The sequence below is a fragment of the Cetorhinus maximus genome, chromosome 11, assembly GCF_964194155.1.
Source record: "Cetorhinus maximus chromosome 11, sCetMax3.hap1.1, whole genome shotgun sequence".
NCBI classification, from domain to species: Eukaryota; Metazoa; Chordata; class Chondrichthyes; order Lamniformes; family Cetorhinidae; genus Cetorhinus; species Cetorhinus maximus.
In genome coordinates, this window is record NC_135889.1 from 121,820,031 (window position 1) to 121,837,950 (window position 17,920).

General features: G+C 45.7%; 1 protein-coding gene across 1 annotated transcript in view; it reads right to left on the reverse strand.

Moving 5' to 3' along the window:
• Nucleotides 1-17,920, reverse strand: part of LOC144686877 (anion exchange protein 3-like) — a 192,730-nt gene that overhangs the window by 59,107 nt on the left and 115,703 nt on the right. The window contains exons 9-13 of the mRNA XM_078552685.1: nucleotides 16,492-16,627; nucleotides 13,410-13,602; nucleotides 11,218-11,329; nucleotides 4,079-4,263; nucleotides 2,273-2,492 (exon numbers count right to left, since the gene is read on the reverse strand). Of these exons, the coding sequence (XP_078408811.1) occupies nucleotides 2,273-2,492; nucleotides 4,079-4,263; nucleotides 11,218-11,329; nucleotides 13,410-13,602; nucleotides 16,492-16,627 (846 nt within the window). The remainder of the gene's footprint in view (nucleotides 1-2,272; nucleotides 2,493-4,078; nucleotides 4,264-11,217; nucleotides 11,330-13,409; nucleotides 13,603-16,491; nucleotides 16,628-17,920) is intronic.

The following is a 17,920-nucleotide window of genomic DNA, read 5'->3' on the forward strand; positions in this document are numbered from 1 at the left end:
TGACTAGTGGGGTACCTCAGGGATCAGTGTTTGGGCTCCAGTTGATCACAATATATATCAATGATTTGGATGAGGGAACCAAATATAACATTTCCAAGTTTGCTGATGACACAAAATTAGGTGGGAATCTGAGTGGTGAGGAGGATGTTAAGAGGCTTCAAGGCGATTTAGATAAGTTTAGTGCGTGGGCAAATATATGGTAGATGCAGTACAATGTGGATAAATGAGAAGTCATCCACTTTGGTAGGAAAAACAGAATGGCAGAGGTGGTGATAGATTGGGAAACGTTGATGTACAAAGGGACGTGGGTGTGCTTGTACACCAATCATTGAAAGCAAGCATGCAGGTGCAGGAAGCAGTTAGGAAGGCAATGGTATGTTGGCCTTCATTGCGAGAGGACTTGAGTACAGGAGCAAGGATGTATTACTGCAGCTGTACAGGGCCTTGGTGAGACTGCACCTGAAGTATTGTGAGCAGTTTTGGCCTCCTTACCTAAGAAAGGATATACTTGCCATAGAGGGAGTGCAGCGAAGGTTCACCAGACTGATTCCTGGGATGGCAGGATTGTCACACGAGGAGAGATTGGGCCGACTAGGCCTGTATTCACTGGAGTTTAGAAGAATGAGAGGGGATCTCGTTGAAACGTTTAAATTTCTGACAAGGCTGGACAGACTGGATGCAGGGATGATGTTTCCTCTGGCTGGGGGTCTAGAACAAGGGGTCACAATTTCAAGATACGGGGTAGACCATTTAGGACTGAGATGAGGAGAAATTTCTTCACTCAGAGGGTGGTGAACCTGTAGAGTTCTCTACCACAGAGGGCTGTGGAAGCCAAGTCACTGAATATATTTAAGAAGGAAATAGGTTTCTAGACTTCAAAGGCATCAAGGGGTCTGGGGAGAGCGCTGGAGTACGGCATTGAGATAGAAGATCAGCCATGATCATATTGAATGGCGGAGCAGGCTAGAAGGGCCGAATGACCTACTCCTGCTTCTATTTTCTATGTTTCTGTTTTCTATCTTCGTTTACATCTATCTATCTTTGTTCATCGGTTTTCTTTTGAATGCCACATGCATTCAGATAAAGAGCCTTAAGTTTTGTCCTTCTAATATTTTTGTAACTTCTAGACTTATCTCCTGGTTTACTCTTAGATTTGTACTCTCTGTCCCTTCCTGTCACATCTGTTTATCATTTCCCATATTAACACGTTTCTCTCCTGCCTTGCCTCTACTCTTTGATTTACCACATCTTTACAAATTTGACCCCTTACCCCTCTATTTAGTTTAAAAATCTCTTTACTTCCTTCATTATGTGGTTCACGAGAACACTTGTCTTAGCCCGCTTCAGGTGTAGAACATCCCAACGGTACAGCTACCAAATTCCCCAATACTGGTGCCAGTGCTCCATGAACCTGTACCCACTTCTCCCACACCAGTCTTTGCACCATGCATTCATCTTTCTAATCTTATTTTCCCGATGACAATATGCACATGGCTCAGGTAATAATCCAGAGATTACTACCTTTCAGGTTCTGCTTCATAATTTGGTGCCTAGTTCCTCATACTGACTGTGTAGAACATTGTTCCTTGCCCTGCCCATGTGGTATGTGTCCTGGGAGTGTTTGATGGTGTCAGTGTAGAGGGAGCTTTACTCTGTATCTAATCCCGTGCTGTACCAGTCCTGGGAGTGTTTGATGGCAACAGTGTAGAGAGAGCTTTACTCTGTATCTAACCCCGTGCTGTACCTGCCCTGAGAGTGTTTGATGGGGGCAGTTTAGTGGGAGCTTTACCCTATATCTAACCCTGTGCTGTACCTGTCCTGGGAGAGTTTGATGGGGACAGTGTGAGGGGAGCTTTATGCTGTATCTAACCCTGTGCTGTATCTGTCCTGGGAGTGTTTGATGGGGACAGTATAGAGGCAGCTTAACTCTGTATCTAACGCTGTGATGTACCTGTCCTGGGAGTGTTTGGGGACAGTGTAGAGGAAGCTTTACCCTGTATCTAACCCCGTGCTGTACCTGCCCTAGGAGTGTTTGATGGAGACAGTGTAGAGGGAGCTTTACTCTGTATCTAATCCTGTGCTGTACCTGTCCTGGGAGTGTTTGATGGGGACAATGTCAAGGGAGCTTTACTCTGTATCTAAACCCGTGCTGTACCTGTCCTGGGAGTGTTTGATGGGGACAGTGTCAAGGGAGCTTTACTCTGTATCTAACCGTGTGCTATTCATTGGGTCAGATGATGAAGAATCCATGGTCTGTCCTGTTTTTTCTTACCTTTAATCTGGGATTTGGTTTCCTCCCTCCTCAGTGACTTTCTGTGTTCTCTCAGTCTTCTCTTTCTCAGCATCTCCTTCTGAAATGCAGCAACAGATCTCAGGAGATCTTTGCCTTCCAACTCCAAAGGTGGAATGACAATGCTGCAGTCCAGGAACTCGTTGATGGCATTTAAGAGGTCCTGTCGATCATCGGCCTCATACGCCGCCTCATGGAAATCCTGTGAAAGCATTCAGCGATTATACCAATCCTGCCACTTGTTTACACCTCCTCTGTTTCTTTCCTAATACTCTGCTGATTCTCTCTCTGTAACCTACCCTGTCCTACAGTCTTCCGAGATCTCTGTATTCCTCCAATTCTGACCTGCATATCTCCGGTTTTAATTGCTCCACCATTGGTTCTTGTGCTTTCAGCTGCCTTGGCCTGAAGGTCTGGAATTCTCTCCCCAAACCTCTTCCCCTCTCTTTCCTCCTTCAAACTTACCCCTTTGGCCAAGTCTTTGTTCAGTTCTCCTCTAATTTCCTTACGTGACTGGGCATCAAATTTTGTTTGATGATTGTTGTTGTGAAGAGGCTTGGGATGTTTTTCTACTTTAAAGATGCTTTATAAATGCAAGCTATTGCTGTTTATGGAAATTGGAACATTTGGAACAGGAAGAGGCCATTTAGGCCCTTGAGCTTGTTCCACTATTCAATGAGACCGTGGCCTGAATTTTACACTCCCCCCTGCCGGAGGGTTTGTTGGCGGAAGGTGAGTGTAAAATTCCTTGGATGGGCTTCCTGCTGTGTTCCCGCCTGCCCTGACCTTTCTGCAATTTTACGCTGGGGCGGGCAAGGCCTTGGACAGGCCGCCACCCTTGCCCCAACTGAGACCCTTAAGTGGCAAATTATTGACCACTTAAGGGGTATTTCCCACCCAGCCTCAATTTTTAGGCTGGCGGGAGGAGTTCCCAGGTAAGGGGGAAGCCCGAAAATAATCGGGTTCAGGCTTCAGGCGGGGAGGGGGGAAGGCGCCTCCATGGGATGCCCCCTTTTAAATTTGGGTGTCCCCACACCCGCGTAAGGCCCAGGAACTGCAAGACCTCCCACCGCCCCACCCCCCCAGCCTTCCCTCGACACCCCAATCTCCCACTGTCCACTTCCTCAGGCCTCCCTGCCCTGAGACCCCCAAAACCTATCTCCTCCTGGAGTCCCGGGACTTAGGCTCCAGGGGACTGACTGCAGTCGCAGCCCTGCCCACCGCAGCCTCTGGCGCTTCGGGGACTAGAGAGCTGCCGGCCAATCTGATCAGCTGGCAGCTCTCTAAGGTGGAGCTACCTCTCGAGTGAGGGGTGGAAGTCCAGCCTCCAGCCAATTAATGCTCATTGTAGCGTGAAATCATCACTGTGGGGCAGGCCTTGTCGGAGGGGGTGTGTTCCCTGCCAACTCCCCGGATGGCAAGACCTAAAAAATCCTGGCCCTTGGCTGATCTGTGTCTGAACTCCATTTTTGCTCCATATCCCCAATACCTTTTGATAACACAACTCTTATCAGTTTCTGTGTTAAAATTAACAATTGACCCAGCACCATTTTGTCATTTTGGGTTTTTTTTTGTCATTTGCAGAAGAAACTTCTAAACTTCTACCACCCTTTGCATGTTGAAGTATGTCTTAATTTTGCTCCCTAAAGGTCTGGCTCTAATTTTTAGGTTTTGCCTCCTAGTCGTAGACTTCCCAACCAGGGGAACTAATTTCTCTTGGATCTCTGTTCCCCTTAATGCTTTGAAAATTTTGATCAAATCAACGCATGACCGTGTTCAGAGTCCTACCTTGTCTGACATCAGGGTGGAGATGCTCCGCCCAATCTCATGGTAGTCCATGTTGGACTGCACTGGCCCAAGTAGAACAAAGATGAACCGCACAGGGACTGTCACTTCCAAAACCGATTCAAGGAACACTGCTTCACTAAGACGTACAAACGCCATGGTGGGCTGCTCCAGAAAGGCAAGAGTCCCTAAAAATATTAGAAAAGAAACAATTTTAAGAACTTTAAGGTATTTGAAAGAATCATTAACAGGTAGCACAACACTAAGCAATTAAAGCCATTGTTTTTATCCCCTACCAGAAACTCTGATTCCCTAGCCACTGACTCCGTCCCTCTCCCTGGTAAATGTCTGAGGCTCAACCACTCTGTTCACAACTTTTGGTCTCGTATTTGACCCTGAAATGAGTATCTGACCACATTGCCACGCCATCACTAAGACTGCCTATTTCCACTTTCGTAATATCGTCCAACTCGGCTTATCTGTTGAAACCCCCATTGTTACCTCTAGACTCAACTACTTCGATACACTCCTGGTCGGCCTATTGCATCCTACCTTCCGCAAACTTGAGGTCATTCGAAACTCTGCTGCCCATGTCCCACTTCACACTAGGTCCGGTTCCCCTGTCACCCCTCTGCTTGCTGACCTACATTGGCTCCCAGTTAATCAATACCTTGATTTTAAAATTCTTATCCTTGTTTCAAATCCCTCCATGGCCTCGGCCTCCAACCCCAATCTCTGTAAGCTCCTCCAGCCCCACAAACCTCCGAGATCTCTATTCTCCTCTAATTCTAGTCTCCTGCACATTCCCAATTTTAATCGCTCTGCCACCGGTGGCCGTGCCTTCAGTTGCCTCGACCCCAAGCTCTGGAATTCCCTCCCTAAACCTCTCCAGCTCTCTACCTTCATCTCCTCCAATAACATATTTCTTAAAACCTCTTTGACCAAGCTTTTGGTCAATCTGCCCAAGTTTCTCCTTATGTAGCTTGATGTGCAATTTTGTTTTATTAAGCTTCTGTCAATCACCCAGCACATTTTATTACATTAAAGGTGCTATATAAATACAAGTTGTTGTTGTAACCACTGCATCCCTCAACATCATCAGCAAAGTGTTGGAAGGGGTCATTGACAGTGCTATCAAGCTGCACTTACTCATCAATAGCCTGCTCACTGATGCTCAGTTTGGGTTCCGCCAGGGCCACTCAGCTCCTCTCCTCATTACAGTCTTAGTCTAAACATGGACAAAAGGGCTGAACTCCCAAGGTGAGGTGAGAGTGACAGCCCTTGACATCAAGGCAGCATTTGATCGAGTGTGGCATCAGGGAACCCTAGCAAAACTGGAGTCAATGGGAATCAGGGGGAAAACGCTCTGGTTGGAGTCATACCTAGAACAAATTGAAGATGGTTGTGGTTGTTGGAGGTCAGTCACCTCAGTCCTGGGACATCATTGCAGGAGTTCCTCAGGGTAGTGTCCTTGGTCCAATCACATTCAACAGCTTCATCAATGACATTCCTTCCATCATAAGGTCAGGAGTAGGAATGTTTGCTGATAATTGCACAATGTTCAGCAACATTTGTAACTCCTCAAATACTGAAGCAGTCCATGTCCATATGCAGCAAGACCTGGATAACATTCAGGCTTGGGCTTACAAGTGGCAAGTAACATTCCAGCCTCACAAATGGCAGACAATAACCATCTCCAACAAGAGAGAATACAGCCATTGTGCCTTGACATTCAATAGCATTACCATTGCTGAATCCTCCATTATCAACATTCCAGGGGTTATCATTGACCAAAAACTGAACTGGACCAGCAACCTAAATACTGTGGCTACAAGAACAAGCCAGAGGCTGGGAATTCGGTGGTGAGTAACTCACCTCCTGACTCCTCAAAGCCTGTCAGGAATTTGCAAGGCACAAGTCAGGAGTGTGATGGAATACTGTCCATTTGCCTGGATGAGTGTAGCTCCAACAACACCCAGGAAGCACAACACCTTCCAGGACAAAGCAGCCCACTTGATTGGCACTCCATCCACCACCTTAAACATTTATTCCCTCCATCACTGATGCACAGTAGCAGCACTGTGTACCATCTACAAGATGCACTGCAGCAACTCACCAAGGCCCCTTCAACAGCACCTTCCAAACCCACGACCTCCACCATCTAGAAGGACAATGGCAGCAGATGCATGGGGACACCACCACCTTCCCCTCCAAGTTCCCCTCCAAACCACTCACCATCCTGACTTTGAACTGGATTGCTGTTCCATCACTGTCGCTGGGTCAAAATCTTGGATTTTGCAGCTCGACACCACGTTATCAGGGGCAATTAGGGACGGGCAATCAATGCTGGCCCAGCCAGCGACGCCCACATCCCGTGAAAAAAAAGAAAAAAAAAATCTCCTTCCAGAAACACATGAATTGTCTCTTAGGATCTCACAGCACAGAACGGGACCATTCGGCCCATCATACCTCTGCTAGCTCTTTGAAAGAACTCTCCAATAGTTTGTTCCACTCCCCCCTCATTTTCCGTGTAAACCTGTAAATTAGCTCTTTTCAAATACATGTCCAATTGCTTATTAAAAAGTTCCTAAGGAATCTGTTTCCGATCAGACAGTGCCTTTTAAATCATAACAACCCTCTTTGTGAAGAAATTTATCATTTCCCCCTCTGGTTATTTTGCTATTTATTCTAAATCCATTCTGACTCATTTAGCAATGGAAAAACTTTCTCCCTACCTGCTCTATCAAATCCCCTGATAATTTTGAATAGCTCAATTAAATCTTCCCTTAATCACCTCTGCTTTAAGGAAAACGATCCCAGCTTAAAATGGGGCTTGAATCTACAGCCTTCTTACTCAGAGGTGAGAGTGCTTCACACTAAGCCATGACTGACACTGACACGATTCGGGTTTAGTTTGATTAGTTAATATTTTTCTATTGTTGGGCTCCATATGACATGAAAATAGATTCAGAACTTTATTCCTTTGCCATTTAAAAAAAATTGACTTTCTACTGAACCAAAAAAAAGGATAGCTGCTACAAGTCACATGACCACATGGTTGGACATTTGTCTGGGAGCGACCCCCAGAAGTTACAAGAACAAAACAATTCCTCACTCAGCCTGTGGAATCTCACAGCTCACTGTATAGACCCCTTGTAATCACAGAAGACCAGGAGACTCTTATATCAGAACTTGTTATGCCTACAGAGCTACTAACAGTCTCATATCACACCTGGAACTGTCCAGGTTCATTTCAAAGGGGAACCAAAGGGACGGCATTTGCATCTGATAAGCTCATCTTGCTAGCAGAATCAGTGGGTCTGCCCAGACAATGGCTTCCCCAATACCAGGTCCTTAACATGGATGGTAACTCTTTCAGCAACTAATGACTGGGACATTATCAGTCCTGAACTCAAAGCCAATTCCAGACACTGGATAAACATCCCTTTTGAAGTCATTATGGAGAAAGAAGGTCACATGACTCAAGTGACCATTTTGAAATCCCTGTATGCCTTTGAAAACTGAGAAATCCTCAGACTGTTATTTTAACATCAACTGGACCGAACTTCAGCAGCCTGACTGAGTTAGCAGTCGGTTACCACCTCTCAACTCCACAAAGCCCGCTTGATTTTAAAAATCTCTGATTAACACCTGCCTAGTGGTCGCACGAAAGCCCATTGTGCTGCAGCATTGTTCGTTTCAAGGATTTACGTATTGTTAACTCCAACCAGAAACTCATCGGAACAGAATCCCACCACAAAGGAAACACCCTCTGGACTTTGACTTGTCGGACTCTGGAATCATGTAAACTAATATTCATTTCTGTGGTTCTTGAACTGTACAACTGCTTTTTACTATCCACCCCTTTACTGTGTGTGTGTCTGTGTGTGTGCGCGTGCGGGTGTGCGAAGTTGCAGACACTTCTCACCCCAGGTTTTTTTTTGATTGTGAAATTAACTAACCTTCTGAGTTAATCATAACTCGTGTTTGCTGTGGATTTTGGTAAATTGGATCATGAAAACCAAGGGACTGGGAAACCACACCACCACATACTTTAAAAGTAATTCAAAATACCCCCCTGCTTACCGACTGGTGGTGAGAGGAAATAGGTACTGCTTGCCATAACGCTATAAAGTACAAACATAAAGGTTCAGGGGAAATCCTGGGACAGGCATCCTGTGCTTATAGCTCACCTGTTCCTGTTACAGCTCCCCAAGCAGGTCCTATATCGATGCAAATACCTTTCTACAGACAGGTAGAACACAGGCACACACTACTGAGTCATGAAGATGATGGGAGCGGGGCGGGGGGGTATGGGGGAGGAGGAGGCAATTATCAATGGATCTTTGCACTGGGCATAACGAGTGCTCCCTAACCTATGTCTAAGAGCTGTTATTAGATATTATGGGGCCTGCAATCCAATCTGAAATAAAACACCAACTGCAGTCCTTCTGCAAGCTGCAGAATGTTATTATTTTGGCCTCTGTTTTTCTATTAGCCCATTGATACTTGGATCAGGGATTTATTTTACAGAGATTCGCCATCTGATTCACCTATTGCTCAAATGGCTACGAAGATTGATAAAGAAGCGTGCATAACCTCGTCCGGGATGATAACAACAATGTCACTTGGGTTATTTTTAAATACGCCAGACACCTTATTGTTCCTGATTCACAAGGCACAGAATATGAGGGCTTTAAACTTCAATCCACAAATGACCACATTTAACAGTCATTTTAATGGTTTTTAATGGTCAATCACCAACTCTCTGCCAGCTCCCAGTGTGATGGTGACCTGCTTTAAACTCACTGAGGTCATCTGGGTGGCGTGTAAAGGAACCAACACCAGAACAGAGCAGTAGGGCCAAATGGCTTGTTTCTGTAAAATCATCCTCCAGTCTGTCCACATAGCTGAAGTCCCTTCCCCTGGTACCATTTGGGTAAAAATCCTCTGCAGCCTCTTGAAGACCTTGACACCCTCCCTAAACTGTGGTCCAGAATTTTACACAATGCTCCAGCTGAGGCTAGATCCAATGTTGATAAAGGTTTAGCATGAATTTATTTCAAATCCATTGTTGTTTCTTTTAATCTCAGCATCTGTTGGCCCAGACCAACATCAGAACAAGGGGAAGCCATTCTTCCCCTCCAGCCTGTTCTGTCAGTCAGTTAGGTCATGGTTGATTTGTATCGCAATTCCATCTATCCACTTTGGTTCCATTAATTGTATACTCCTACCCAGTGCAAATCAATCAATCTCTGCTCTGAACTGGGGGAGGTGGTGGCGCTGTGGTAATGTCACTGGACTAGTAATTCAGAGGCCCGGGCTATTGCACTGGGCACATGAGTTCAAAGCCCAACATGGCCGCTGGTGGAATTTAAATTCAATTAAGTAAGTTGGAATTGGAAGTGAGTGTCAGTAATGGTGACTGTGAAAATATCACTGATTACCACAAAAATCCATCTGGTTCACTAATGCCCTTTAGGGAAGGAAATCTGCCATCCTTTCCTGGTCTGGCCTACATGTGACTCCAGACCCACAATGCGGTCGACTCTTAAAGTCTGAAATGGCCTAGCAAGCCCCTCCGTTAAAGGGAAATTAGGAATGGGCAATAAATACTGGCTTTGCCAGCGACGCCCACATCCCATGAAAGAATTTTTAAAAAATTGACCACTCTGCAGCCTCAACAGATTTTTGGGGGAAGAGTACACCAGATTTCTACAACCCTTTGTGTGAAGAAGTGCTTCTTAACATCACTTCTGAACGGCCTGTCTCTAATCTAGTCACACAGGTACAGTGTCTACAAACCGGCAACTTTGGGACCGGGTCCTTGCCGGATTGTGGGTCCTTGTTGGAATCCGGGTCTGGCGGTTTTTGGGTTGGGCAGTTTAGGCTGAGTCGCATCTGGTCAGGAGTCGCTTGGACCACTCGTAGCATGGGAAATGACCGGTGCATGAAATCGGCGTGCCACCATGCCAATGCAGCACCTAGTCCATCACACCAGCGGGGTTATTTTACTTATCTAATGATAATAAAAATTCATGCTTGGCAGCTTCAAAAAATGTTGAAAATGTCAGACATCACCAGTTTTTCCAGGTAATTCTGTTTTTGTTTTGGATTTCCAGCATCCACAGTAGCTTTTAGCTTTTTGACATTACCATAGCTGGATTTGAGGCACTATACCTGTATTACCACGTTGTTCTGGACTCCCCCGCCAGGGAAATCATTTCTCTCTATCTACTCGGCTAATTAACTTCAACACCTTAATTAAATCACCCCTTAATTTCCTAAACTTGAGAGAATACAAGCCTCGTCCGTGAAACCCGTCCTTGTGATTTAACCCTTTAATTCTGGTGAATCACTGTGCACCCCTGCCGAGGTCAACGCATCCTTCCTCAAATGCAGAACCTAGAACTGAACACAGTGCTCCAGATGGGGTAAAGCCAGATCTTTATCTAGTTCCGTGCTGTACCTGCCCAGGGAGTGTTTGAGGGACATTGTAGAGGGAGCTTTACTCTGTATCTAACCCTGTGCTGTACCTGCCCTGGGAGTGTTTGATGGGGACAGTGTAGAGGGAGCTTTACTCTGTATCTAACCCCATGCTGTACCTGCCCTGGGAGTGTTTGATGGGAATAGTGTAGAAGGAGCTTTACTCTGTATCTAACCCCGTGCTATACCTGCCCTGGGAGTGTTTGATGGGAATAGGTTAGAAGTAGCTTTACTCTGTATCTAACCCCATGCTGTACCTGTCCTGGGAGTGTTTGATGGGGACATTGTAGAGGGAGCTTTACTCTGTATCTAACCCCGTGCTGTACCTGTCCTGGGAGTGTTTGATGGGGACAGTGTAGAGGGAGCTTTACTCTGCATCTAACCCCGTGCTGTACCTGCTCTGGGAGTGTTTGATGGGGACAGTGTAGAGGGAGCTTTACTCTGTATCTAACCCCGTGCTGTACTTGCTCTGGGAGTGTTTGAGTGTATCTAACCTCGTGCTGTATCTGCAGTCGGATACACTGGCAGTGTTGGGGCACCTATATACTTCACCCACATATGGATCACGATACCTAGGGGCAATGTTTTTTCTTGTTCAGGATGCAAATCCAATTGAAACAACTCATCATTTCTCCATCGGCCAGAGTGTAACATACCGATGAGGACCACCGTTGCTTCTGCGTTTTCTGGAATCTTCTCCATGAGCCTCTGCTCTGCTTTCCTTTTGTGCTTCTCACTGTTGCGGCTGATCGTAGATCTCGGATGTTTCTAAAAAGGAAAAGGGTTTTGAGGAATGTTCACAGCAAAAGGGAAGATTTCAAGTCTGTGCCCCCACTCCACTGCTTCTATATACAGAACCATAGAATCCTACAGCACAGAAGGAGACCATTTGATCCATCAGGTCTGTGCTGGCTCTTTGAAACAGCTAGCTATTTAGTCTCAGCCCCTCTGCTCTTTCCCCATTGCCTGGCAAGTTTCGCATTTCAAGTATTTATCCAATTCCCTTCTGTAAGCTCCTAATGAATCTGTTTCCATCGCCCTTTCAGGCAGCGCATTCCAGATCACAACAACTTGCTGTGTAAAAAAATATATATATTTCCCTTTGGTTCTTTTACCAATTATGTTAATTCTGTGTCTTCTGGTTATCCAGCCTCCTGCCTGTGAAAACAGTTTCTCCTTATTTACTCTAAATTCTTCATGATTTTGAACCCCTTTATTAAATCTTCTCAAATCGAAGTAGAACAATCTGAGCTTCTTCAGTTTTTCCACATTCTGTATCTTTCTGACCTTAACACCACCATCAGCACCTCCTTTAGCCAGCGCCACGACCATTAACATCCCTTTGTCCATTTGTTCATGACATCTCTGGCGATCTCTCCTTTGCCCCCACCTATCACTGGCCTTCTATCCAGCTTCACCTGCTCCGTCCCCCTTAAACAGTATAAATTTCATCACATTTTTACTTCCCTTTAGGTCTGAAGAAGAGTCCTATGGACTCGAAGTGTTAACTCTGTTTTTTTTCTCTCCACAGATGCTGTTAGACCGGCTGAGTTTTTCCAGCATTTTCTGGTTTTGTTTCAGATTTCCAGCAACCACAGTATTTCGCTCTACATTAGGGAGTGTCTCTAAATGAATCCGATGCTCTACATCAGGGAGTGTCTCTAAACAAACCCAACATTCTACATCAGGGAGTGTCTCTAAACAAACCCAACATTCTACATCAGGGAGTGTCTCTAAACAAACTCAAAGCTCTACATCAGGGAGTGTCGCTAAATTAACCCAACGCTCTACGTCATAGGGTATCTTTAAACAAACTCAGAACTTTACATTGGGGAGTATTTCTAAACAAACCCAACAATGTCCTTCCATACCCAGCATCAAGTCCGGCTAGGGTCACCTGGCAGTGCTTGAGGAGCTGTTTACCCTGGGGCAGAGGCCAGCACAGGGTGAAACTGCCTTGTTCCTGGGCTACTCTATCTCAGTACCACATGGGGCTGCACCATCACCAACAGAGACATTGCGAAATGAAGGGGTCTCCCTGTTTTGCTCAGTATTATTTCCTCCATTGCCTATTGGCTTTATCTTTCTTATTGCAGCACTGTGTACCACTCAGTGCCCAGGAAAGCACTCCAGCAGCCTGATCACAGGCTGAAGCCTGCACCCACGCCATGGTTAAAATGGGAAGACATTTGTTCCGTAAACCAAACAAATCCCTCGATTAAATTGCAGCCTGTACCTCCCTCCCTGAGACACTTAACTCTGTGGACTGGGACCCTGGTAGTCATCCCTCCCCGTGATGGTCTGGGAGGAAAACAGGAATAGCTCATTTAGCCTGCTCCGCCACTCAGTTAACTCATGGCTAACCTGCTTCTTAACTCTATTAACTCCATCTATCAAACAGTAGCTTGGTAGTATTGAACTTGAATACTGATGAAAAGAGAGACAAGTTGCTGAAGCTTTTCTTCTTGCATTCATCAGGACAAACACAAGAATGCCAAATTTCAAATACACACAACAATTTATACTACAGGAGAAAAGGGTGTGGATTGGTTGGCAAGTCAATTCCCCATTGAGTGCAAGATGAGAAGCTTCAGCAACATTACTCTCTTTTCTGCAACTACATCCTTCATCCTTAGATTTTTGTTGGATAAGGGTCTTAAGTGCTATGGAACTATCCGTCTCAATTTTGGAAAATAATTGATTCCCAGCCTCAACTGCATGTTTTGGGGGAGGGAGTTCAGGAGAGGTTGAGATACAGGTGCCTTGTTTCCCTCACTCCCCGATGACTCTTCCTGCCTACTACATCCAATATGTGCGCTGGCCACGACCTCACGAGATCTTGCCTCACCTGAGTTTCTGGCTCTGACTTCTTGGGGTCTTGCACCTCGATACGTTCCTCCCCCATTAGGGGCACCGTGGTGAAGGAGTCCTTTGACATCTTGTGCTCATGGTGGAGATGGTGAGCAGTCAGGTTGGAGGCTTTGGTGGAGCCAGAGACATTACGAGGGAAAAAGATCCCTTCCTTTTCATCGTTAGGATGGCTGCAACACAAGACAGCAACTTAGTCCAACTAATCCAAGCGCGTTTTGCAGAGGGCTGAAGGTCTTAAGGGAGATTTAGCAGAATGGTACCAGGGTTGAGAGACAATGTAATGTGAAACACACCCCTTCAGTAACATTACCATTCAGTCCATGCTGGCTGTTTGAAACAGCTTTCTGATTAGTCCCCACTCTCCCCACAGGACTTTTCTCATGTGTTTCAGCCGTGGCTTAGTGTAATGTTCTCGCCTTTGTGTTAGAAAGTTGTGGGTTCAAGTCCCACTCCCGGAAACTTGAGCACCGAATCCAAGCTGACCACCCTCATACAGTACTGAGGGAGTACTGCTCTGTTGGAGGTGCCACCTCTTAGGTGAGACATTAAAGTGAGGATCCATCTGCCCTTTCAGGTGGATGTAAAAAAATGACATGACACTAGATCAAAGAAGAGCAACAAATTCTCTCTGGTGTCCTGGGCCAATATTTATCCCTCAATCAACATCACTAAAGCAGATTTTCTAATTATTATTGCTGCTTGTGGGAGCTTGCTGTGTGTAAATTGGCTCCTGCAATATTTCCTACACTAAAACTGTGACTACATTTCAAACTGTACTTAATTAGTTGTGAAGTGCTTTGCGTGAGATTTTGGAAGACCTACGATATAAATGCAAGTCAAAAACAAAAATAAAAATACCTGGAAAAACTCAGCAGGTCTGACAGCATCTGCGGAGAGGAACACAGTTAACGTTTCGAATCCGTATGACTCTTCAACGGAACTAAGGAAGTCGAAACGTTAACTGTGTTCCTCTCCGCAGATGCTGTCAGACCTGCTGAGTTTTTCCAGGTATTTTTATTTTTTGTTTTGGATTTCCAGCACCCGCAGTTTTTTGCTTTTATATAAACGCAAATGTTTGTTTATGGACCTCTAAACATTCCCTCTGAAAGGATTTGTCCAATTTCTTTTTGAAAGTTACTGTTACCTTTCAGGCAGCGCATCCCAGATTACAACAACTCGCTGTGTCAAAAAAAAATTCTCATCATCTCACGTCTGGTTCCTTTGCCAATTGCCTTAAATTTATGTCCCTCAGGTTACCGGCCCTCCTGCCAATGGAAGTTTCTCCTTCGTCAGTTTCAAAACATGATTTTGAACAACTCTATTAAATCTCCCTTTAACCTTCTCTGCTCTAAGAACAATCCCAGCTTCTCCAGTCTCTCCACATAACTGAAGTCCTTCATCCCGGGAACCATTCCAGTAAATCTCCTCTGCACCTTCTCCAAAGCCTTGACATCCTTCCTAGGGTGTGGTGTCCAGAATTAAACACAATACTCCAGCAATTGCTACACAATAACGTAAGAAATGGAGCAGCCAATTTGTGCACAGCGACATTCTCACAAGCTGCAATGTGATAATGAGCAGATAATCTGTCTCGAAGGATAAGAAAATATATATAAAACTCCTGAAACACTTGATTAGATTCCAGTCTACAACCCACTCCCGGGTATCTGTTATTCCATATATAAACCCCCCTGAACCCCTCGATTAGATTCCAGTCTGTAACTCACTCCCGGGCATCTGTTATTCTATATATAAACCACCCTGAACCCCTCGATTAGATTCCAGTCTGTAACTCATTCCCGGGTATCTGTTATTCTATATATAAAGCACCCCGAACCCCTCGATTAGATTCCAGTCTGTAACTCACTCCCGGGTATCTGTTGTTCTATATGTAAACCCCCCTGAACCCCTCGATTAGATTCCAGTCTGTAACTCACTCCTGGGTATCTGTTATTCGATATATAAACCCCACCGAACCCCTCGATTAGATTCCAGACTGTAACTCACTCCTGGGTATCTGTTATTCTATGTATAAACCCCACCGAACCCCTCGATTAGATTGCAGTCTGTAACTCACTCCCGGGCATCTGTTATTCCATATATAGACCACCCCGAACCCCTCGATTAGATTCCAGTCTGTAACTCACTCCCGGGTATCTGTTATTCGATATATAAACCCCACCGAACCCCTCGATTAGATTCCAGACTGTAACTCACTCCTGGGTATCTGTTATTCTATGTATAAACCCCACCGAACCCCTCGATTAGATTGCAGTCTGTAACTCACTCCCGGGCATCTGTTATTCTATATATAGACCACCCCGAACCCCTCGATTAGATTCCAGTCTGTAACTCACTCCCAGGTATCCTTTATTCTACATATAAATCCCCTGAAACCTCTTGATTAGATTCCAGTCTGTAACTCACTCCTGGGTATCTGCTATGCTATATATAAGCCCCCCTCTGAATCCCTCGATTAGATTCTAGCCTGTAAATGACTCCCAGCTATCTGCTATTCTAATATATAAACCACCCCCATTCCCCCCCGAATTGATTCCAGTCTGTAACTCACTCCTGGGTATCTGTTATTCAATCTATAAACCTCCCTGAACTCCTGAATTAGATTCCAGCCTGTACCTCACTTCAGGATATCTATTTTTCTATATATAAACCCCCAGTTACCCTCGATTAGATTCCAGTCTGTAACTCACTCCCAGGTTTCTGCTATTTTATATATAAATCACCCCGACCCCCTCGATTAGATTCCAGTCTGTAGCTCACTCCTGGGTATCTGTTATTCTATATGTAAACCACCTGAAGCCCCGAATAGGTTCCAGTCTGTAACTCACTCCAGGGTACCAGTTAGTCGACATAAAAACCGCCCAAACTCCTTGATTAGATTCCACTCTGTAACTCACTCCCGGTACCTGTTATTCTTTATATAAACCCCCTGAACTCCTTGGTTAGATTCCAGTTTGTAACTCACTCCCCTCACTAACCCTAACTCTATGGGTTGGGAGCTCCGATTGCCTCCCCTCCTCCTGATGCTTTGGGAGTACCTGTGTTTGACTAGAAGGGCTCTCAATACAGTGGCTCTGTCTTCCGGTTTGATCTGATCAGTGATCACCATGTTCTCCACCACCAGTTGGGCAATTCCAGGTAATGTTTTCTGTTCCAGATCCAGTAGCACTGCCCCTGCCAGAGACACACACACACCCCATGTTTAGTAACACTTCCCATCTTGGGGGTTAGTAGCACTCACAACCCTTTCTCCTTATTTGCAGACCCCACAAACTCCTCTCTCCCATTCACCATCCCCACCACAAACCCCTCTCTCCCCATTCACCATCCCCTCCACAAACTCCTCTCTCCCATTTACACTCCCCGCCACAAACCGCTCTCTCCCCATTCACCATCCCCACCACAAACTCCTCTCTCCCCATTTATACTCCCCGCCACAAACCCCTCTCTCCCCATTTACACTTCCTGCCACAAACCCCTCTCTCCCCATTTACACTCCCTGCCACAAACCCCTCTCTCCCCATTTACACTTCCTGCCACAAACCCCTCTCTCCCCATTTACACTCCCCACCACAAACTCCTCTCTCCCCATTTATCATCCCCACCACAAACTCCTCTCTCCCCATTTACCATCCCCGTCACAAACCCCTCTCTCCCCATTTACACTCCCCACCACAAACCCCTCTCTCCCCATTTACACTCCCCACCACAAACTCCTCTCTCCCCATTTACCATCCCCACCACAAACTCCTCTCTCCCCATTTACACTCCCCGCCACAAACTCCTCTCTCCCCATTTACACTCCCCGCCACAAACTCCTCTCTCCCCATTTACCATCCCCGCCACAAACTCCTCTCTCCCCATTTACACTCCCCTCCACAAACCCCTCTCTCCCCATTCACCATCCCCGCCACAAACTCCTCTCTCCCCATTTACATTCCCCGCCACAAACTCCTCTCTCCCCATTTACACTCCCCGCCACAAACTTCTCTCTCCCCATTTACACTCCCCGCCACAAACCCCTCACCCTGTTTACATTATCCCTTGCAAACCCCTCTCTCCCCATTTACATTCTCCCCATCCTCTCTCACCATTTACATTCCCCTCCGCAAACCCTCCTCTCAATTTACATTATCGCCTGCAAACCCCCTTCTCCCTATTTACATTCCCGCCGACCCTTTTCTCACCCCCTTCACATTCCCTCTCCCAACCCTCTCCGTTTACGATTCCCAACCCCTTCGTGATGAAAGGAAGGTTTGGGAAAAGTGATCGGAATAGATATTTCAGTGCTTGACATGTCCTGGCCAACTGCTCTCCTCTATCTCGAGACCTGGTGGTGTGAATTCTCTGGTGAACAGGCAAAATATTGCCATAAATTCTGTCAATAAATGCTCTGTTTGAACTCTGTTACCTAGGCAAATCAGTTACAAACTTGTAGAACAACAACTTTCATTTATATAGCACCTT